General features: G+C 34.7%; 1 protein-coding gene across 1 annotated transcript in view; it reads right to left on the bottom strand.

The window, feature by feature from the left end:
• vir (VIR_N domain-containing protein) overlaps positions 1-24,789 on the bottom strand; it is a 630,458-nt gene that overhangs the window by 285,307 nt on the left and 320,362 nt on the right. Inside the window, exon 20 of the mRNA XM_090397685.1 lies at positions 8,689-8,886. Within this exon, the coding sequence (XP_090253811.1) occupies positions 8,689-8,886 (198 nt within the window). The remainder of the gene's footprint in view (positions 1-8,688; positions 8,887-24,789) is intronic.

The raw sequence follows: 24,789 nt of genomic DNA, 5'->3' as shown, positions 1-24,789 counted from the left end.
AACTTTGGGGACATAGATTGGGAGAAGGAATGGTCACAAGAAACAAAGGAAATGGAGTTTATACAGTTGTTAAGAGATAACTACTTGAGACAGCATGTAATGGAAGAAACAAGAGATTCTAGAGTGTTAGATCTGGTCATAACTGAACATATCAATAAGTAATTTAGTTACACTGTCTCCACTTGGGGAAAGCGATCATGTGGTCTTGACCTGGGAGATTGTAAGATGTGTTGAATATTCTGTTAAGAAGGGGTATATGTGGAATTACAAGGCTGGTAATTATGACAAGCTGAGAAGTCAGCTTTCGGCAGTGCTATGGCATGAGAATTTGAAGGGGAGAGATGTTGATGGTGCGTGGGAGATTGTCAAGGAGTATTTAAAGAAAGCTGTATCAGAGTGTATTCCCAGAGTCAGAAGGAGAAATCAAGTAGGAGTAAGATGGATGAATAATATTATTAAGCAAGAGTTGCAGATAAAGAAAAGATTGTGGAGGAAGTATGAAGAAAAGGTGATGAGCATTCCCATGATAAAGAAAAGATTGTGGAGGAAGTATGAAGAAAAGGTGATGAGCATTCCCATGAGCAGTACAAGATACAGGCAAGAAGGGTAAGGAAGTAAGGAAGGCCAAAGCTAATTATGAGAGGAAGCTAGCCGATGAGTCCAAAAAAATATCCTAAGGAGTTCTTTCCCTATGTGGCAAGTAAAAGGAAGAATAAACCATGGAAAGATTACTTTAAAAAGTGTTGATGGTAGAGAAATAACAGAAGCAAATCAAATAGTTGAGTTGTTTAGTGATCATTTTGGAAACATGTACCATCTTGGTTGCGATAGTGCAGCGTCAAATGTGTCATTGACTGATGAGAGTCTAGAGATAGACGAAATAGAGGTACTTAATATATTACAGAACCTTAATGCTAACACTGCCATTGGGTTAGATGGCATATCGGCCCATGTGTTACGAGAATATGCAAGAGAATTAGCACCTCCTCTAACCAGGCTGTTTAATTTAAGCCTCAGTTCCGGTAAAGTACCAATAGAGTGGAAAGAGGGAAAAATAATTCCACTGCACAAGGGAGGCTCCAAGACTGAGGTTGCAAATTATAGACCGATCAATATATCTGGAGTGGTGGTTAAGGTTTTGGAGAAATTGGTAACAATTAGAATTCAGGACTGGGTGGACAGCAATATGATACTTTATAAGAGACAACATGGTTTTGTGAAAGGTAGGTCTTGCCTCAGTAGCTTGCTTACTTTCTATAATAAAGTAACAGTAGAGCTGGATAAAGGAAATCCTCACTCGGTGATCCTGCTGAACTTTGCAAAGGTATTCGACAAGATTCCACACGGAGCTCTGTTGTATAAATTAGATCAAATGGGTATGGATCCGAAGCTGGTCATTTGGATCAGAGGATGGCTGGTGGACAGATATCAAAGAGTGGTTTACGGAGGAGCTGAGTCCAGGAGAAGGCAAGTGACTAGTGGTGTACCTCAAGGCTCAGTGCTTGGTCCTCTATTCTTTAATTTGTACATCAATGATATTGGGAATACTTGGAAAGGAAATATCCACTTGTTTGCTGATGATGCAAAACTAAGAAGAGCGATAGTCAATTCAGATGATGTAGATATCTTGCAGAATGGCTTAAATAGGCTGATGGTATGGACTAAAGTAAATGGCTGTCAGTTTAACGTGGCTAAGTGTAAGGTGATGCACTTTGGGAGGATGAGATCACATGCTGTTTACTATATTAACGGAACTGAACTGCAAGAAGTTGACAAGGCAAGGGACTTGGGAGTCATTGTAGACAGAGAACTTAAGTTTAAAGAGCATATTGCAAAGATTGCCAAAACATCACATCAAATTACATGGTTGTTGAAGAACACACTAACAAGCAGGGATAAGGAAGTTATTGTTCCACTTTATAGGGCATTAATAAGACTGCATTTGGATTATTGTGCATAGATCTGGACACCTGGATTTCTTGGTGATGAAGAAATGGTGGAGTGGATTCAGAGGCGAGTTACAAAAATTGTTCCAAGTCTTTGGGATGTTCCCTACCAGGATAGATTGAAGATTTGTGGGCTCCAAAAACTAGCTGACAGACGCAAGAGGGGAGATATGATAGAGACATATAAATTATTAAAGGGATTTTACAGGATTGATACTGATGACATTTTTAAGACCAGTGCAGGAAGAGAGAGAGAATGAGGGGCCATCCCTCGAGATTATTTAAGAGTGTGGTTAACAAGGGTGTCAGAACTAGATTTTTTACTTGGAGGGTTGTGAAGAGGTGGAATGCGTTGCCAGAGGTGGTTGTGAATGCTTCGTCTGTGAATGAATTTAAGGAGAAGTATGATAGGTATTGTGTAAATAATGGTTAGTGTGTCAATGTGGGGTCTCCCACGATGAGTCTTTTGACTCCATGGAGACACTGTTATAATAATAATAATAATAACAACAGTATACAAAACAGTGTTAGAAATAAAAATTGATCAAGCTAGAGACCAGAGCTGTGAGAAAAAGTAAGAGAGAAACAGATAGCATCAGTGGTGAAATTATTATTTGTAGAAAGTTTTTCACTAGGTTATAGTTTAAATTAAACTTGCCAATAAACTATATTCTTGCTTAATCCTATATCCAAGTGTAAGCAAACAAAGTTTGCACATGAAGTATCTTCACAACTAGGCCACTTGTATACAGAACAGTGTTTTCAAACTTTTCTGATCACAATCCACAATAAAAAATACACTTTATATTGAATGCGCGCGCGTGCGCACGCACGCATGCACGCACGCACACACACACACACACACAAAGAGAGAAGAAACCCTAAATAAATTAAAAGCAAATATTAAATCTTCCTGCTGAGAAAAGTAACAGCAAATGAAAAGATTATGCTAAGAAATAAAGGATTTTTCCTCTGTTCTATACTAAACAAATGGCAAATATTGGCCTGGAGCCTCCATAGCTCAGACAGTATAGACGAAGCCCTTGGGTCGGAAAGACCCGAGTTCAATTCCCATCCGAGACGTGAGGAACCTTTATCTGGTCTCTTTCAACTAAAAGGTGAGTTAGCCGGTCTCATATGCAGGTAAGGCGGTTTTTTCATCCAGAAACTCTGGTTTTTCATTCCCCAGAACAGGCAAACTGGCTGTGTGAACACACACACACACACACACACACATGGATCTACAGTCATGAATACTTTCCCTTAGGGAATGCAGCATTAAGGGACTCAACCCGTCCTAAGGGACAGATGCGAAGGATAGGATAGGAAAGGAAACATTGGCCTTAACAAGTTGGTATAAATTAATTAGTGCAATTACCTAAATAAAATAAAATGAAAAAATAGTTTCTAAAGGAAGAATTAACAGATATTTTAAACTAAATATCAAGAAAATAAAATCTGTTAATTCTTCCTTAAGTTCTAATAAGAAATCAATAGAGTTGTCAAGTTCATAAAAATTAAATAGTAAAACTTAATTTTATTGCTGATTCACACTTGCACTTAATTATGAAGAAAAAAAAAATTCCAAATATTATGATTGTAATTTCTCTGTAGCAGAAATCATAATTTTTCATTTTTATTATTATTATTATGTTTATTCAGGAAGTTCAAGAGGCAAGTTAAGAAACACAAAAAAAATATTGAAAATTTCTAGCAAGTAAGTCAGCTAGTGCTCTTAGATAATACAGAGAAAACTAAGGAAGTAAAGCACTGTGTAAAATTAGGTAAACAAAAGTCATGGGAAGACTTTGGTAAGAACATAGAACATAAATATCATGAAGATGGCAAAATATTCTGAAGAATATTGAAAAAGCTTATAAATGCAGGAAAAAACACTGTAAAAGGAATAAAAGGTGATAAAAGTAAAATCAGAACTGAACATAAAGATATTATAAATTAAAGAAGCCAAGAAATTACACTCTTGTTTCATTCTTTATCCAAGTGCAAGCAAACAAAGTTTGTGCATGAAGTAACTTCACAACTGGGCTACTTGTACACAGAGGCTAATGACTTCACATCAGTTGCCTTAGTATCCATAATGTAATGAACATAATCCTTATGGAGATGTATAATGCTATGCATTATGGGAAGGGCCACTACCCAGACCAGTTTTGACACCTTTATTGAAGTCTCATCAGTGCAAGCCAGACCCAGAAGTGATACCAAGGTTAAAGTAATTTAGAAGTCATATTTCCATATACAAGTACTTCTTGTGTAGAGGCTTATATATATAATACATTATATATATAATATATATAATACAATCGTAAAATGAACACTAATCTTCGCGATCGCGCTACCCACATCCCGCTAGAACACGACCCCACAAAAACACAAGTTAAGAAATTAAAAATCTTACTTAAAAAAGTAACCTCCTGGCCCCCTGACGTCACGAAAAAACTTAAACCTTTCCGCTCCCGTCCCCCCGAATATACGGTTTACCAAAAATCCACAAACCTAATTCCCCACTCAGTCCTATAGTAGATGCCACCAATGCACCTTGTTACAGACTGTCTAAACAGCTGGCTAACTCTCTGTCCCCCCCCTCACCGGAAATTCAGCTTCCTATATAAAAAACTCGACCCACTTTAAAGCCCTCGCAGAAAATTTAACCTTGAACAATACAGACATATTGGTAAGCTTTGATATCTCCTCTTTGTTTACCAATATTCCCTTAACTGACACTTTATCTCTCTTAGAAAACGTTTTCCCCTCTGACATCTTAGATCTCTTTTCTTTGCCATCAACTCTGGGTATTTCTCTTGCAATAACAAAATCTACAAACAGATAGAAGGAACCGCCATGGGTTCCCCCCTCTCACCACCCCTTGCCAATTTCTACAATTTCTATATGGAAGATTTCGAAAAACGAGCCATAGACTCAGCCCCACTCAAACCTTCTATCTGGCTAAGATATGTAGATGATGTGTTCTCCATTTGGCCTCATGGCCCAGACACGTTAGACTCCTTCCTCTGTCATCTCAATAGCCTACATCCAAGAATCCAGTTTACTATGGAAAAGGAAAAGAACAATTGTTTACCCTTCCTAGACAACTTAGTCACGCGCCTGCCCAATGATACACTTGCCTTCACTGTATACAGAAAACCCACACACACACAGGTTCACATTTGTGTGAACCGCCCTCACTAATGAGCTTAACCACATACACAGAACTTTCCTCTCCAATGGCTACAGCGAACACAGTATCAAAAAAATAATCAATTCCTCCCCCATTCCCCGCCCCTCTCATCAACAAGATTTTAAAAATGCCATCACCATACCCTACATCCGTGGCACTTCGGAAAAAATAGCCAAGATACTAAAAAAGTATAACCTACACACAGCATATAAGCCCTACCGCAAACTTGCTACCCTTATCCGTTCTACGAAAGATCAGCTCCCTCCTCTCTCTCTGCCTGGAGTTTACAAAGTACCCTGTTCCTGTAAGCTTGCGTACTTTGGACAGACAGGCAGATCAGCATCCATCTGCCTGGAGGAACACAAGTCGTACATCGTTAAACACAACTATGGCCATTCAGGCTTGGCTGACCATGTTTTGGACACCACCCACAGAGTATCATGGAAGAAAACCACCATGCTCCACCACAGCAAATTCAAGAGAGAGAGATTTTTCTTAGAAGCAGCAGCAGCTCTCAGAAACCAACCAAATCTTAACAAATACGGTTGCATTAAGCTTCCGAAGATTTGGGAGACACTCATCACCAGAGGTCCCACCTTACATTCCAGGCCACCTACTACCGCCCTTAGAGGGCGCTCCACCTAGATAGGAATTTAGTGTCACCCACGTGGTTGGGCTTAGTATTGTAAGTTTTTGTGTGCATGTTACATTAATTGTTTTTGTAATCCCCGTAGATGTCCTAGTGACTAGGACAAAATATAGGAGTATTAAATTCTAATTTAATTCTTTCTGAGTGTTGTAAAAAATCCATTAAACCTCCAACATATACAAGTAGTCAAAATACTCTAGATTAGAAATATATATTGAAAATTTTTTCACTTGGTTATTCAAGTAAATTAAAATTCAAATAAATACTGAAAGTAAATTAATCAAATTACTTCATGTGCAAACACTATCTGCTTACAGACATTGTTTGCAGACAATGTTTACAGACAGTGTAAGCAGACAATGCAAACATTGTCTGCTTATGCTTAGATAAAGGATGAAACTAGGAATATAATTTCTTGGCATCTTTAATTTATAGTATAACCAAGTGAAAAAACTTTCAACATAAAGATATTCTAGATGTCACGAGTAATTACTCCGAAAGATTGTTAAATGAAACAAGCAGTGACAGCATGGCAGTAGAAAACACTCAACAGGAATGCAAATCAGAAATGTATATCAGTACTTGAAGTAGAAAAAGCTAGCTAAAATCTGAAATATGGAAAAGCAGCTAGAGTAGATAATATTTATTATTATTACATAATACCTCCAGGGAGTCCAAGGGCTCATCAAGGGAGGGTACGACTCTCCATCTTCACCAGCCACAACTACCTTCATCATCTACTGCCTGACCACCACCACCACCACCATCACCACTATTATTTTCACAAAGAAACATCCATGCCCACAGAGGGATTTGAACCAGCAGCCTTTTGGCTGGAGAGCAGATACGCTAACCACTCAGCCAACCAGGTATTTGATCGCAAATGCTCATATATATGGAGGTATAAAAGTGGCTACGCTGCATAATTCAGAAGTCTTTGAATGTCAAATTCTAGATGATTAAAGCAAAACACTCATAGTAAGTATCTATAAAAACAGAAATCAAACTGAATGTAAGAAGTACGAAGGAATTTTCTTACTGGATTTCTGCAAGTATATATACTTGAGAAACAGCTAAGAAAAATTGTAAAGAGGGACAAGATAGGTTCAGGCCAAAATGAAACTGTCAGGATCAGATTTTCACTTTAAGAAAAATACTTAAGAAGTCATGAGAATGTAACTAGAATATGTATTAAAGTTTTGTAGATTTGGAATAGGCATCCGACAAAGCACCAAGAGAAAAGCTATTCAAAAAGCAATAGCTAAACAATGTAAATGGAAAATTATATCAATAAAGACTTGGTCTATATTTGAGTTGTAAATCAGCAGTTAGAATTTAAGGAGATATAGGAAGATATTTTGATGTTTCTCCACTTATTCATCTATATGATCACATTATGAAAGTAGTATTAAACCTGGTAACAAAATTAGATATGTTAATCTCAGCTTTTTATTTTAACCAGATGTTATACTTCTCTAAATAAATCCAGTACAGGTCTGCTGCAGGATTCACAAACTAAACTGAATAACTGTGGTAATAAATTTGGTATCAAAATCAGCAATATCAGAAAATCAGGCAGAAACATTGAAAACATCAACAGTATCCTGAATGGAGAACACAGAGAACAAGTAAAACATTTCATCTATTTAGGTGCAATATTTAGTAAAGATGGCAAATTAAATTTGGAAATAGCCAGCAGAATTAGCAAAGCTAGTAAGGTAGGAAGTCAATTTAATAAATTAATATGGAATAAGAGAGAGAGAGAGAAAGGGAGAACACTAAACTTGCTGTATAGAAGACAGTGTTCAAATCAATTTTAACTTATGGGTCTGAGAGCTGGGTTAGAAATAAAACTCTTGAACAAAGACTGGAGATAACAGATATGAGAGTCTTGAGAAAGATTAGGAGGAGTGATCAAATGGCATCCATGGTAATGTCATTAAAAATGAGAATATTAGGAAAGAACTTGTCATTGTTAGCATTCAGTTATGTGTAAGCAGAGCTAATCTCAGGTCTTAGCCAGCCTGGTTAGCAAGTAGCTCTAGAGCAGGGTTTCCGGACTATGTAAAAAAATAAATAAATGAAAAATACAAAAAAAAAAAAATGTACAATTGATAAAAATAGAAGAAAAAAAAAAGTCCTTCCTGCTCATGCTACAAAGTGCTATAGGTTTATAAATAACCTTTTGTGGGTGGGAGCAACATATATTTAAAGAGATATGGTCACTTAAACAGAATGGGAAAGGAAAGATTAGTAAAACAAGAGTTCTTTGCCAGAATGGCAAGAAAAGGAGCTCCAGAAAAAGACCAAGATTATAGGTGGATTGATATAGTAAAAAGTGCCTTACAATAAAATATAAGATCTAATATATTTAAATGTTGACAGACAACAGGAGAAAAAAACTGTTGATAAGAAGTTAATAATGATGTAACTTTTTACGTAGTACTATTATAATATCCTGTACACCTCATGAGGATACATGACTGGAATTTGATAATGTTTACTCAATTCATGTTGTCATGAGCTCTCCCGTCATTTTGCAATTTAGAACATGCTTACAGGCAAAAAAGATAATCAATATATATATACAAAAAAAATAAAATTCATGTGTCTAACAAATGTGACCAACAGTACTTTGACTGTGGTAATGGAATTCCTATATCCAACACATGAGGGCATCATGTTAGCACATACTCATAACATCACGGGAAAAGTACCATTTACCAGGGTAGGCTCTAACATGTGGTAGAAAAAAAATCTCATGATTCAAATATCTTGATGATTAAGCTATTCAGATAGCAGACCAATTATTGCATATTTTAGATCAAACAGTAAAAAAAAAAAAAAAAAAAAACCAAATAACTATATCTTAAAATAAAATTACTCACACTTACCTGTAAAACAAGAAGATGGTATTGTTATGTGCTGCAAAATTCTGAGGGAGGTAATTAATTCAGGGGGTAGAGAAGAAGCATCTTCACTAAAGTTCTTTACTACTGCCATTAGGTGACCTGTAGATTCATAAGTATATCCTGGAATCTTCTTAGTTGGATTAATCCATGCAGAAAGTTCATGTAGTTTAGGTGTGGCTTCTAAGTAATTTGATAAATATTACAAAAGTTGTAACAGAACACAAATCAGTAACTTTGAAAGTGAATCTGTTAAAAAAATTAGTCAGAAAGAAACTCCGAAGTAATACAGAAAAAGAAGCTAATATAAGTGTCGTGTGTGTGTGTGTGAAAGAGAGAGAGAGGGGATCAAATTCTTACCAGTATAAATAATATCTTTATATTTGTGCCAGTTTGGTAAATAGAAAATGAGTTCAGTCTTGACAGGCATAATATACTCATAGGGGCCAAAAAACCATTGTTTTTTTGGCTCCTATGAGTATATTAAACTTACCAAACTATAGTAAGAATCAACTGTAAAGTAAACAAATAAGAATATGATGATGTTCAAAAGATTCAATAATATTTGTGAAATAGTCACAATGAGGTGATGAAGTCAAAGACTGCTCATATTATAATTGAATCGAATAGTAAAATTAATAGGAACGTATGTATTTCATAATCTGTGTTGTTTTTGATGTGAAATATATAAATTCCTATTAATTCTGGATAAATATGTTCCTATTACCTCTCTGAAAATATTTTCAGGGAAGATAGAGAAGATAGAATGATATTCAATTCCCCCATCCTATCTTCTCTATCTTCCCTGAAAAACCTAAACCCTTCACGTTCAATCCCTGTAACTATATCATCTGCTGTTAGCCAAGTCTCACTGATGCCTATAACTTTTGGCGAGGTTTCACTAATCAATGCAAGGGCCAGTCATGCCTTAGTAATTTACTAACTTCTTATAACAGAGTAACAGCTGAGTTGGATAAAGGAAATGGCTACATGATAATTTTGCTGGATTTTGCAAACGCTGACAAAATACCACATGGAACACTGTTACGCTAATTAGAACAAATGAGGATGGATAGGACACTGGTTAAATGGATAAGAGGGTGCTGATGGACAGATATCAAAAAGTAGTATATGGAGGAGCAGAATCGAGGTGAAAACAAGTGACTAGTGGTGTGCCACAAGGTTCGCTGCTGGGACCAATGCTGTTTAATTTGTGCATAAATGATATAGGAAACAACCTGAAAGGAAATATTCAGTTGTTTGCTGATGATGCAAAATTATTATTATTATTTGACACCTCCAGGGAGTCCAAAGACTCATCGAGGGAGGGCACCTGCTCTACAACTCTGTCTCAACCACTCGATCCACCAACTGACCGCAACTACACCGATGCCATCTACTGCCACTAGTATTTCCACAGACAACACAAACATCCATGCCCACAGCAGGATTCGAACCCACAGCCTTTTGGCTGGAGAGCGGATACACTAACCACATTTGACACCTCCAGGGAGGAGTGGTTAGCGTATGTGGAGATCTCACAGGACAATTTAAATAGGCTGTCAGCATGAACAAAAGTTAATGGGTGTCAGTTTAATAATGTCAAAAAATGTAAAGTTATGCACTTTGGGATAAACAGATTACACATCACCTTCCCCCCCCCTGATCCAGAAATAAAAAGTTGCAAGATCTAAAGCATATCAGTGCAGAGTGTGGTTAAGAAATCTGTTGCCTTTTTTTTAATAACTGCAGGTTGTAGTCTTTGGAGAAGATAGAATGAGAGAGACTATTTCAGAGCATTATGGCAGGAGAAATAAAAAAGAAATTGATTCGATAAATCTAGAAGTGGATGGTAAATGGATGTTGGTAGACATCAGCAGCTGATGTCTACCAACATCCATTTACCATCCACTCTGTTCTTACAGTTCTGGAAGAAAGTGGAGGAAGGATGGTAGCCAATTCAGTAGAGAATTGATCAAGAAAGTACATGTAGAAGATGCATAAGGCATAAACAATGTCTATGTGAGAGATGGAAATGGAATGACTCTACGAGAGATGGATCAACAATTAATATGACTGACAGATATCAAAATATGATCAGATTTCTCTTCTTGGATTGACCTGCACCAACAACATCTGGAAATACTAGAATTTAAGTGCACTACCTCAAACAGATGAATAGTATTCCGTATTTGAGTGGATTTGGAATTCATATAGTGTTAGCAACATGAATGAAAAGCAGTGCCTTGTGAAGAAAAGTACATTGAATTTTTTGACAGCTGCAGAAGCTATGGGTGAAATGTGTTTGTGCCAGCAAAGGCTAGAGGTGCAATCAGTTCAAGAAGAGAAATTGGATCATGTTTTAATATCTGAGTGCTACTGAAAATAAGGGGAAGTGACATGAGATCTTATCTTTCTTGCAAAAATTATACAGGTTTGTGTAAGGTTATCCTCACTCCATTGAAGAATAGGGAAGAAATCAAGATTTAAGGCATATACAGGATGACCATAAAATAACTTTCCCTGTTTAGAGGCATCTGTAGCTAAAACCAATAAATGGAATAAGACCAAATTTTATATTGACACTTTTGAAGTCATGGGGAGATGATTTCCGTGAAAAAAAAAAAAAGATTTAGTACCAAAAGTCTCCGAAAGGGGGAATTTTGGCACTGCCGGAGCCAAAAACAAGTGGATAATTCCATTAACGGCAGATAAAATGGAATAATAATATTTCAACGGTGTAAGATCCACCCACATCACTCATTCCAGCTGGATATGTGGCGTGTTACAATAACAATAATAACTGAACTAAAACAACTTGCGAGAGACACAGAAATTAATGTAGTGATTGAACTCACAGGAAATAATGTTTTATTCATCAGAATCAAGGTCCCCTGGACCACATACACGATTTTCAATGAGCTGACCTTTCTTGTGTACAACAAATTGCATCTGGTGAGCGACATGCTCTACAGCTGAGCGTAAGGAGTTGGATTAGATGTTAATAACAACCTGTTTTATGTTCTCTTTCAAGACATGCAAGTTGGGAACGGCTGTTGCTTACACCGTCAAAATGTTATTATTCCGTTTTATCTGCCTTGAATGTAATTATCTGCTTGTTTTTGGCTCCACCAACGCCAAAATTTCCCCTGTCGGTGACTTTTGGTACTAAATATTTTCTTCGCGGAAATCATCTCCCCATGCCTTCAAAAGTCTCAATAAAAAACTTGGTCTCATTCCGATTATTGGTTTTAGTTACAGATGCCTCCAAAGAGGGAAAGTTATTTTATGGCCACCCTGTATTATGGAGGATGGCTATAGATATGATTTGAAGTCAGCAACAGCAGATCATTTATATACAGGAAGAAGAGAGTGGGTGAAAGTACAGAATCCTGGGGGGTACACCTGCACTGGTGAAGACCCATTCTAATATATTTAGTGAGCAACCAGAGAGAGGAAGCTGGTGGCCCAGTTGCAATAGATTGAAAGCAGCCCACAGGATAGTAGTTCACTGAGAAGACCTCTGCACTAGATCTCTGTCTAATTCGAAAGATGACGTATTCTGCTTCAACAGATCTTACACAAATTATCTCTTTACTCAGTATAATATACTGTACTATATAACCTCAGACCCTCCACTCACCCAACACAATCGCTCATCTTGATATTCTCTTTAAATACGAGGGATTTCCGAAAAGCAAGGTAACACTTTTTTTCTCTTTAGGATGATTAATAATAGGAAGATGAAATTCCACACCAAGAAATAAGTGAACATGCACTACTTCTCCACAAAGTCTCCAAATTTATCAATGCACTTGTCCCAATGAAAGATCAGTTTATCAATACCATGGTGGACACTTCCTGTGTCAACCATGGAGTTCTGATTTTTCTATCCTTACAGACAACCTCACCACATGCCACTCTATGGCTGAATCAATCAGTGTTTTCTTCAGAGCATGCCACTGAATCTCCAAGGTTTGGTTCCTGTTCTCAAACTCTTTCATTTTTTTTTTTTTTTTTGAATAATATTTGTGTATTTTAGTCTACAGTTCAAATCTGAGAGCTGCTCAACTTTTATTTGCTTTAAAACTTTCTTACATGTTATTCTTTTCAATATGAAATTCAATTTTATCCTGCTCAAGACTAAATGGTGATCACTTCCAATTTCAAATCCTCTGTACACTCTGGTGTCCTGCACCAGGGAGAAAACATCACTATCAACAATAACATAGTCAATGAAACTTTTCTTATTCCTTGCCTCTTCTCTCCATGTGAATTTGTGCATTTGTACAAGGAAAGTGGATTTTTATAGAAACCCAGTTTTTTTTGTTGTTTTTTTAAGAGGAATGGGTCGTTTCAGAGTATGATAGAATCCACTCGTAAGTTATATCACAGTCACCCAAGTCTTAGTGCATAATCAGAAGCAAGCAACTCATTCATTAAACAATAAACTACAGTAGCCTAAGGTTCTTCCCTTGTCAAATGAGAAGGTAGTGCCTTCTCATTTGGTGGTTGTAGGTCGTTGCAAATCAGTATAGAAGACAAATAATTACGTTTATATGACCTACTCTTCCTCTCAAGTTAGGCTCGATTTCTACAGTGGCCAAGTAAATTGACTTCACATAAACTTAATTAATACTCTAATAGGGTGATTAGCCTTCCCAGCAAAAGGTTAACTATGCTATCATAGCATTAATGCTATGATAGGATGATATCCAGTCTATATATATATATATATATTGACAGATTGCAGTGTTTTTGCTCCTACTTACTGGTCAGAATATTTCATAAACACTTCACAGATTAGAAATGTTTATATCTCAATAGCTAACATTAGAGATAGCAAAAGATCAAACAATTCAATACAGTTAAGTACCACACTTTTATTAGAAATGTTGATGTTGCAAGGATTTCAAGTTACAAGGATGAGAGCTGGGCAAAATACTACTCTCAAAACATTACTACTCTAAAAATTTACATGTTTAAAGTAGTAATTTATATATCAAAACTATCCCAATGCGGTATGGATGTTATGAAAATCTTGAGGTAGCAGACAAGTTTCATCACGTGTGTGTGTGTGTGAGAGAGAGAGAGAGAGAGACCTGTCTGGTTACTGGACACCTGTAGGTTCTCAAAACATCTAACTCTCAGTCCTTTTGTCAACAGAATTCACATTAAAAAACTTGAAAAAAAAAAAGTACTTGCTTGCTTCTCATTGGGATGCAAGTACTGGTATCTGTATCCATCAAATAAAACGCTTCTGATAAACTAATAAAATTTGATATTAACAAATTGTGTACATCAGGAAAAGGCATACAAAGAGCTCAGAGAAAAGCTTTTTCAAAATGATACAATTATATAGGGTAAATAAATCATCATACAGAGTAATACATAGTCTATATTTAAGTTATGAGTCAGCAATTGGAATTGAAGCAAATACAGGAAGATGGCTTCATGTAAAATGAGGTGTACCATGCACCCTTGTGTTACAACTCATTTTATATCAAACCATCAAATGTATGGAAAGGCTTGGTGTCATTTATTATTTAGAATAATGCTTCAAAGCATAAACAACAATAAGAGAAGAAAAAATATTTAATAAGCTTACTATTATAGAAATTCTAGTCATACAGGACAGTATTTACATAAGCACTCACACCACCATCCTTTCCAACAGTATGGCATTCTGAAAACACTTACTCACCGAGCAATGGCTATTTGTTCAAATGACACAGCCCTTGAAGATGTTGCAATGGTCCCAGAACTCTGGAACCTTCGCAACATCTTTTCAGCCAATGGCTACAGCCCATACAAAATAGATAAAATCCTGAATGATCACAGTAAAACCATTTCCATCCCGTATATTAAGGGTACAGTGGAAAAAATTCTCTGCAAAAGTGAGTTGCATGTAACTTTCATTCAGCTAGCTACTTTCATCTGTCCTCCTAAAAATCAACTACATTCTCTTGAACATTCTGAGGTGAGTAACAGTTCCCTGTGACTGTAGTTTAGCCTACTTTGGACAGAATGGTAGATCAGTTAACATATGCCTTGAAGAATATAAAAATTATATCTGCAATCATATTTATGACAGGTTGGGATTGGCCAACCATGCTCTGGATACTCTTTCACACAGGATCAGCTGGAGGAAAACATATTACTGTAAAAATTCAATGTTGCCAAAATAAATTATCTAAAAACATCAACTTTTTACAGTAGGAATTCACCTGAATTTTTTTTGTAAAAATGTATATTTTAACCATCTATGTAGAGCCATCTGTATAAAGAGCAAAATAAGTCCAAAGGGAATTAACTCGCTCATTGTTCAAGAAGGGATGTAGAAGTATTGAAACCAAGAGCTCTTGCTTTTGAAGATTGTTTGCAAGACCCGTCGCAGGTGACCTTCAAGGTCAATATTGAAAGGGCATGGCGCAAATCAAAAAGAAAGGCCCATAGGCAAGATTAAGACAGTAAACGGTGGAAGTAAGATTGTCGGCGAATTTTTGAGAAACACAATACAGGGGACTCCAAACTACTAGCAAAACTTGCACGGGGACGCTAAGGGTCCCAAAAACTTAATCAAAGGTGCAGGGACTCTGGTGTATAAAACAGTTCATTTGAAGATGAGAAGGGCTTCTTTTTCTTCATCCCGAGTGATCCATCCACGAGAGATCGAGGACCAAGGTGTCGTAAATTCCAGTGGGGAAGACGGAGAGGCCCGTCCACTGATAGTCGTTCCAGTCACAGCCGAAGATATCCGGAAGCGATAAGTTAAGGAGAAATCTTGCCGTATTGGTCCTGACCTTGAGTAAGCACACGACTTCTTGACCTAAGCAGAGATCCTTCACCGGACAGTTCAAGACGCCGGAAAAGCCTACCCTATATCCCGCCAGCTGCCACGACTATTCATCAGTGCCCTATAACGCTTCGAGGAGAATTCCAAAACACGGAACGGAGGATAGAAATCCCCCTCGAGTGCCAGAATAAGGGAAAAAAAAAGGACGAAAGACACATGCAAGATAGGAAGAGACCCATGTGAGTCTATTTATTCATAAATTGTTTGTGATTTAAGGAAGAAAATTCCCTATCGAACTGCTAAATTGTCTGGTTAAGGAGACAGTATTTAGAGTGTTAACATTTCTCATAAAAGTGTGAAAAAGCTAATGAGTGAAACAGGAGTGCAGTTAATTTCCCTGGGAGAAAATATTGAGCTACTGAAATTTCTTTGAATGCTTATATGTGTACTTATGATTGAATTTTATGATAGAGTATGTTCCTGATATCATACCATTGGAATGTTTGAAACTCAAAGGTGGATTGTATAAATATTATTGCCTAGATTATGATTAAGTACTTGAAAGGAATGAGATTCTGAGAGATATATTTGTATACGTGTATTTTTTTTTTGATAGATACTAAATTGGGAATGTCAAGCGCACCTAATGAATTCATGTTATGTGTATAACTTCCTGATAGTTTTAATATAAAGTAGGCTGTTTGAGAGTCTAAGTGCGAAAGAATATATCAGAAATCAAGTTGAGTGATTGAGAAAGACTAAGAATTACCTTTCATAAATGAATCTTGTGATATCATGTGATATGTATAATTATTTGATCAGAAATTACTTGTTATTGTTGATAAAAATAGTTGTCCAATTCAATCTTTTTTCAATGCACTGATCCAAAAAACACTATTTCGGACCTGATAGTGGAACCCCATTGATTAGTAGTGATTTATGAGTAAATTTTGCCACGACAGCAAACCATTGCCAAAAATAGGAATATTGCGTGATAAGATATAACTAAGACATAAGATCAATAAAGATAAACAATATCGAGATATTAACAGTATATAAATAAGAAATATATAATAATGATAAGATAGGTACCATATTATTACATTACATAGAAGACATTATAGGTCTGAGAGACTATTTTTACATTCAGCATCAGCTATGAAGCACTCTCCCAAATTCAACAATTACTTTATTTAAGAAATTGCTGAACTGCATTACTTTAATAAAGATCTGGGAGACCATTAGTTTAATACCTGATAGCTTGACTTCTCTAAATTCACTTTATTGTTATCCAACTCCATGTAGGGCACCATGTAAGGACATCATCATACAGAGGTTATAGTCAGTGGTGAGCTATTTGAGAAAAATTGTTAAATTTTTCTCAAATTTGCGAACCCCTTGTTCTTCTTGTTTAATAATCTTGTAGAACTAGAACATACCTCCGTGGAATGTATACATGCTACTATAATTGCTACTGTTAGATCCTACGTTCTACTCCATTGTATATTTTAGTTGTTGACTGACTTCACATTCGAACATAGAGAAAATTTATTTTTTAACTGCGCCACTCTTTATTCTAATTCGCACAAGCAATGTTGTGAAATCAGCCATCAGTTAGTACCATATAGTTACCAACTTAATTCAGGCCGAAATTCTCCTTATTAAATATAGGGTTCCCGCTAAGATTCAAATTATTTTAATGAGCAGTGCAATGAAAGAAATCAGGTAAACACAAGATTTAACTCAAATAAAAATATTTAATGCTTTAACACATAAATTTACATTAAAACAAGGATTTCTAATAGGGATAATACAATTAAGAATGAATAAGTTCTCATTATGACAGTAGCAAATTACTCAGCTGAGTATATCATTTATGATTAGAATTTATGCATATAAATTCCACTCTTCTTATTATCAAAGATTCCAAACACAATTTCACTCTAAACAAAGCTATCGTTTAATGTAATTTAAATATTGATTCGGCTTAACTATTCAGAACAATCACAAAGTACAAGTCGTCAGACATTCATTTAGAAACTTCCAAGTTTTATCAATTTAATACAATAGTCCTCAGAAAATCCTATTTCAATTTTACATTTGCGTTCTCATGTAACAGGCTTCACTATATCACACATTCAATTATGAACTATTAATCCAGAAATACTTCATATATTGCATTTACGAGGAAATGTTTCACTATATCACACATTCAATCTTGAACTGTTAATTTCAGCAATATGAACTATATCATGTTCTCCAGAAACAAGCTTCGCTACTTCACACGAGGCATAGATAAGATATCCTTACCAGTATAAACAGTATAGCTTCCTCATTATCAAGAATCCTAGAAACACTCCTTGGTTCTTGAATAGTTTCACTTTGAGAGCACACAAATATTATAGAATCCTGGATCTCAGTAACTGATTAGTTAACTTGGAAGAATTTATCTTCTTGCTCATAATTGCCCAACTTTCAATATTTCTTACTCATTCTTATTATCCTTTCATCCTACGCTATCCTTCTGCAAGTCGATAATAATTTATAAAAGAATAAGAGCTCGAAGAAAGATAAGTCAAAATACAGAGCGGTTCCCAGTCCTTCCTACTTCATTCAACCTCAGGTTATTTCTCCCCTTCTTGCTTATTACTGTCTTCTTCTTTTTCCTCTACAACACATCACATCCTATTCTTCTTTCCCCCCAAAATCTGGTTCTAACTGGTTTTTGTTGATATTGAACTGGCTTCTTGCATACTGTACAGTAACTCATGCTAAAGCACACACTGGCTAAAAATAACATAATTTCTGACAACAACCAATCAAGTCATATTTTGAGGAATTACTTGGATACATTACATTTTACTAATAGCATAAGAGTGCATATTTTACAGTTTTTATCTCTGTTTTAGTAATATTAATTTCATAATAATACAAACGATATTTAATACACAGTTTTCACAACTGCACTTCTTCTCAATATAATAAATGAACAAATAAATATTAATAAACATAACTTGAAAGAAATCATATGAACAGCATATTATTAATAAGAGATTATCAGTCTGATGAGCAAATTTGGCTCAGGGAATGGCAGATTATGTCGAACTTTGAATGAATTATTAATAATCTCCAATTCTCTTCATTCAGAATCCAACACTACTTTAAATTCATATGGATTTCTGATAACTATATAAAAAATCATTTCAATGCATTTTGTTCTGATGGAGCTAGTGTAATGTTAGGAAACAAATCAGGTGTTGCAATCAAACTTCTACAAAAATTTCCTAACATTGTGATTTGGCATTGCGCTCATAATTTACACTTAAGCATTAGACGATTCAATAAAAAAACATTAAAGAAATAAATTATTTTGAAATATTTATGGATAAATTATATGCTTTTTATCATCAATCACCAAAATATCAACGAGAATTAAATACGATTGCAAAAGACCTTGGTTTCAAAATTTTAAAGATTGGCCAGGTGTTTGGACCACAATGGACAGCTTACAGTTTACGAATGGCTCTTGCTGTGTGGAGAAATTACCCAGCTTTATGCAAGCATTTTGCATCGAACGAAAAATATAAGGGCTTTTTAAACTGACTTATCAATTCGGAATTTTTAAAAGATCTAGCATTAATGATTGATATCCTACAGGAACTATTATATCTGTCAGAAGCTCTACAAAGTCGCAATATGGGTATTATAAGGGCTAAGTTAGGCCTCTTTTTTTTTTTTTTGCTTGACGATGCAACCCCTTTGTTAAAATTTCCATAGCTGACCACTGGTTATAGTTCTATTTTCAGTTACAATATGAATTGATTTCAAACAATTACTTGGTTAATTGTTGTATGCCTGTCACAGTTATAATTGTGAGCTCTGATAATGCTAGTCAGAAAACTAGCAAAATATTAGTGAGTTTAATAAATGTGTTTTTCCTCTCTTGGTGTTCTTTATACTATGAAGCATTATTATTATTATATGGATCACATTATGAAAGAAAATGGCATAAAACTTGAAATTAGATTTAGAAATATCAAACTTAGATCTTTGCTTTATGCAGATGATGTTGTACTCCCAAACACACTCACAGTGCAAGTCTCCAGCATTCTCTAACTAAATTAAATAACAGTTGTAACAAATTTTACATGAAAATCAGCATTAAAAAGACCAAAACTATGAAAATAGGCAGGAAGACAGAAAACTTCACCTGCATCCTGAATGGAGAAGCTATAGCACATGGAAAATATTTTGGCTATTTAGGTTTTTAATTGATTTTATTGAATTTGCCATTTTCACAGTTTTTAGTGAAGATGGCAGATTCAATATGAAAATAGACAAAGAATAAGCAAAACTAGTATTGTGGGGAGCCAAGAATAAATAAATTTATATGGAATTAGAGAGAAATTATCCAAAACACTAATCAAATCAGTTTTAAGTTATGGATCTGAAAATTGGGTTAGAAATAAAGCACTTGATCAAAGATTACATTAATTACAGATATAAGAATTTTGAGAAAGATGGGGGTGGGGGCATCACATAAATGGCAGAATCATTAAAAATTGTTTTGATGATGATTAACAATTTGAAATTTTCATTTTAGTATTCCTTAAAATTAATACATAATATGTATGTGTAAATTTCAAATACTAATATACACTTGAAGCATTACTAAGTAGCAAAAGTTTCATTTATCTAATACTGACCTAACAGTACTTTTTACAATATTTTTCTATCTACTGTCAATGTAATAAATGCTAAATATGTGAATGTAGTATATCCCCACTTTTACAACCTAACTGGTTCTTGGAAAATCTGTTGTTAAGCAAGCTATTTTGAACCCCAATTTTCCATAGGATCACAGTGTCATGAATTCAGGTTATGTGCTTGGAAATAGTTTAAATTATATACAATAATCTCTATTTGACCTACAAATGGCCAAACCTTCAATTAATTGACCCTTGACAACCAACTTTTGATACAGCACCATGTCATTGTAACTTAAGTTACCCAAAAGGGAAACTGCTTTCCAACTGCAGTGAGATAATTCAATTATGTACTACCACACTGAAATGCAAAACAGTAAATATGACAAGTAATAATAATGAAATGGTAAAGAAATGTTTATTTAATTATGAAAAAAGTGAAAACATTACAGGATTCCCCACTTAGAAATGGACTTAAAAATAAAAATCTCAGGTAGTTGTTTTTTTCTCTCTCTGAAATAAGGAGTCTTTCTTTTTCTCAATAAATTTTCCGATTGCATAACAAGGTATTCCTGACCTAGGCTAGAAATTTCAAGCCAAGTTCAAAATATGGTTCATTAGTGCCAATTTTTTTTCTTTTTAGACTGAGTCAATTTTTTCAAAAGTTTAAGTCATTGTACTATAAAGGTAGGTTCTTCAATTTCTTAATCTTCAATGGCTCCTTGCTGTGCCATTTCAATACTTTCTTCATTGATAGGATAAAGGTAGGTTCTTCAATTTCTTAATCTTCAATGGCTCCTTGCTGTGCCATTTCAGTACTTTCTTCATTGATAGGATGTTCATTTTCACACAAGTTCAGCAATTCATTTATCTCTTCAATAAATACTGCTACAGCCAACCAGTTTGATATTTTAACTACAGTCATTGTTGGGTATTTCAAAGATGATTCACAATCTTCAAACTCATAATCAAAACTCCCATTTATGAAGTATCTGAATTTTTTCATTTAGGCACACCACATTTTATGTTTTAATAAATTAGCAGCTAACTTATATATTCAGTAATCCCATAATAATAAGAAGAATAAATTGGAAAGCGACTAAGACAAAAACATAATTCCTCCCTCTCAATTTTACAGTATTGTAATGCAATTTATTACTCTGTGGTGAAATTTATCATGATAATTAAATTTGTTTGATTTATTACATTCATTTGTCTTTGTCACCACAAAGATAGTATAAACAAAATTATGTTAATAAATCATTTTTATTAAATTTTGTGATCATTAAAACAGTTAACTTATGTTATAGAGTGCTGCCCACTTTAGTGATGTGTCATAATGGCAAGAGATAATGCATGAAATTGATAGTTTTCAAATTAAAGAACTGAACTTAATTTCAGCTCATGCGTATCAAGAAATTATCCATTTCTTTTAATTAAATATGTTGCAACTGTTATCATAAAACTGTTTTCTTATTTTAAAATTTATTTTGTATATTGTTTCATCCTCCTGTGCAAGGAGAGAGCTATTCATTATGTTTAACCAGCAGTTTGAAACGAGAGTACCATGAGCATTCAGAAGCAGTGTAACAACAACAGCTGCAAAGTTGTTTTTGTTTCATTGTTCTAGAGACTGAAATAAAAATGTGGGTAAAAGATAAAAATCTAGAAGATTTTTATTTTTGTCTTTGTCCAGACAGTAATACAGTCTGGACAAAATGAATTTCTTTAGTAATCTGATCTACTTTTGTCTTTTCATTCTGAGTTTGCTCCAGTCAACAGATGATACTGAAGGTCCACATAAGGTAGGCATGAAGAGGGAAATAGTGGCAATGATTATGAGGCAGTGAAGTGGATGTTGACAGGAAGAGATATTTACTTGGATGTTGAATAGGCCAGGGAACGTGGAGGGTGGTGATGAAGAAATATATAAACAAAGAGTATTTTTATTTCAAGATAGATAGTTGTGATTTCTTCTTAATGCTGTTCTTCATAAAGTGCGTATCACAGAATACTGGAGACAAGAAGAAAACTGCTCTCACACCGAAAAAGGAACCAATTTCATTAATACAAAAAGGATTGTTTAGAGAACTGTCAAACCAACAGAATTTATTCTAAGAGTTTTCTCCTCAATAAACAATTTTCTGATAAGATGCTAACACTGAAGAAGACACGGTATTTTTTTTTTCAGTTAAATAAAGGAGAATCATTTGCATAGAACGTTAGTTTTGAGACAGAATGAGATAATTCTCATTTTGGAACTGATTGTATTAAATGTAATGGCAAACCAAAGTTGATAATTTAAAAAAAAAAAAAAAAGGCTGGCAAAGGATTGTGTTCCTTTGTTTTGTTAGATCTTGGCATATATATATATATATTTTTTTTTTTTTACTTCGGAAATTAAATTTGTGTGTGAAAGAAGAATGTGATTCCCTTATGAATGTAAATAATTATATCTGTATAATTTTTTTATCAATTAAACAATTTTTTTTATTACAATTCTCTTGTAAATTATACTTGAAAGAAATTATATTCTTATTTAATCTCTTATCCAAGTGCAAGCAGACAAAGTTTGCACATGAAGTATATTCACAACTAGGATACTTATATATCCTAGTCATGATGAATATGCATATTAGTTTATGGAATAGTAGAGTGATTTTGACAGATAAAGGTACAAGGTGGATGGTTTGCATTTGAATGAGTTGGTGTTCAGCCTGGAAAAGCATGTTGAATGAAGTGAGACTGGATGTGCAAAATCAGGGAAACTGGAGCTTTTAGGGGAGAAGCTGTTGAGCAGGTACACAGATACCAGTGAGATGGCTGAATGTAAAAATATGCAAAAAATGCCTAAGTTAGTACCACTAGTAACAAATCAGAATGAGATAGTTAGCATAAAGATATGCTGCAAGCCTAGGGGGCTATTGTGCATTATATACACTAATTCCTGAAGCATTCAGAACAAGCAGGAGGAGTTTTGGAAAACTGTTAGTTCATATTGGCCACAAATTATTGGCATTAGTGAGACATGGCTAACAGAAGATGATATAGTTAGTGGGATAGAATGTGAAGGGTTATTAAAGAACATCCTGAATGAGCTGAAATAAGCAGATTATCTCTTTATAAAGCCTTGATAAGATCTCATATTCACCACTGTGTACAGATCTGATCACCTGGGTTTCTTGAGATTTAGAGGACCCAGAGGCGAGTGATCAAGATGGTGGCAGGTCTATGGAATGCACCTGATGAGAATAAGTTAAAGATTTGTGGGTTACAGAAATTGGGTGATATGATCGAGACATACAAATTACTGAAGGTTTTTAAAGAATTAATACAGAGGAAATTTTTCAGAACAGGTCTGGTGGTGGTGGGAGAACTATGGACCATCCTTAGAAACTGAGCAAGAGTATGATTTGCAAGGACTAATTTTTGGCTTGGAGTGGTGAATGAATGGAATAGGTTGCCAGAATCTGTTGTAGGTGCCAATAATCCAGACAAGGTTCAACCTTTATTGAAGTCTCATAAGTGCGAGCCTGTCATATATTTACCATATACAGATAGTAAAAAAAGGTGCTTCACTTTATTATTAAAATACTTCGGATTAGAGACAGATGTAGACAGCGTTTTTTTTTTCAACTTAGTTAAAAAGCAAACTATACCTGATGAGAAATTATATTTTTGTTTAATCCTATATTGAGAATCAATAAAGCTTGCAACTGGCAGCAATATATCAGTAATATACATGTCTGAAAGGCAGTGTGCTTTGCATTATGGGATACTAATGCAACTGATGTAAAATTAACAGCCTCTATATAAGAGTAGCATAGTCATTAAGATACTTCATGTGCAAACTTTGCTTGCTTACACTTGGAAAAAGTATATTAAGCAAGAATATAATTTTGTATCAAGTATAATTTACTTTGTAACTAAGTGAAAAAACTTTCTACAGTTCTCTTTATTTCATAACGAGACTAAGATAGATGAATGTAATATATGAGATTTATTTTTAAGTTTTTGGGAAACCAATGTTCTTTTAAAGTATATAAATTTAGATATTGGAAAGAAACCAAAAAATAGTTGTAGTATGATGTATGTGTGTGTGCAAAATAAAATGTAAAATATTTTGATATATAAACACACACACACACACACACACACCATATTGCCAAATTTTTGGTTATTATTAACACATTCTATTGTGATGATAACAGAATGTGTTAATTACAGAATAACCAAAAATTTGACGGCAAATTCATGAAACTTAAAGTTTCATGTTTCTCTTCTGTTATTGCTGTTAATGCTTTAACTTCTTTAAGGATTTTGAGGGCACAAGTACATATTGTAGTATATATAATTATAACTTAAATTGACAACAAATGAAGAGTCAAAAAGTAATTGCAAATTACAACAGTTTGATCCAACTGCAAACCATATACTAATTCCCTTCTGTGCTAGTGAAGTGATCTAAGCACAGCAAAGGTTTTACATATATTTCTTTAAACATGAATAGGTATACAATATCTTGTAATGTAAAACTTAATTATTAGATATAAAACAAACAAACCATGTTGATTCAGTTATTAG

Source organism: Typopeltis vanoorti, chromosome 9 (assembly GCF_054136105.1).
Source record: "Typopeltis vanoorti isolate ZY-2024b chromosome 9, IOZ_Tvanoo_1.0, whole genome shotgun sequence".
In the NCBI taxonomy this organism is placed as follows: domain Eukaryota; kingdom Metazoa; phylum Arthropoda; class Arachnida; order Uropygi; family Thelyphonidae; genus Typopeltis; species Typopeltis vanoorti.
Note: the sequence above shows the minus strand (reverse complement) of the source record. Positions and strands in the feature narration are given on the sequence as shown.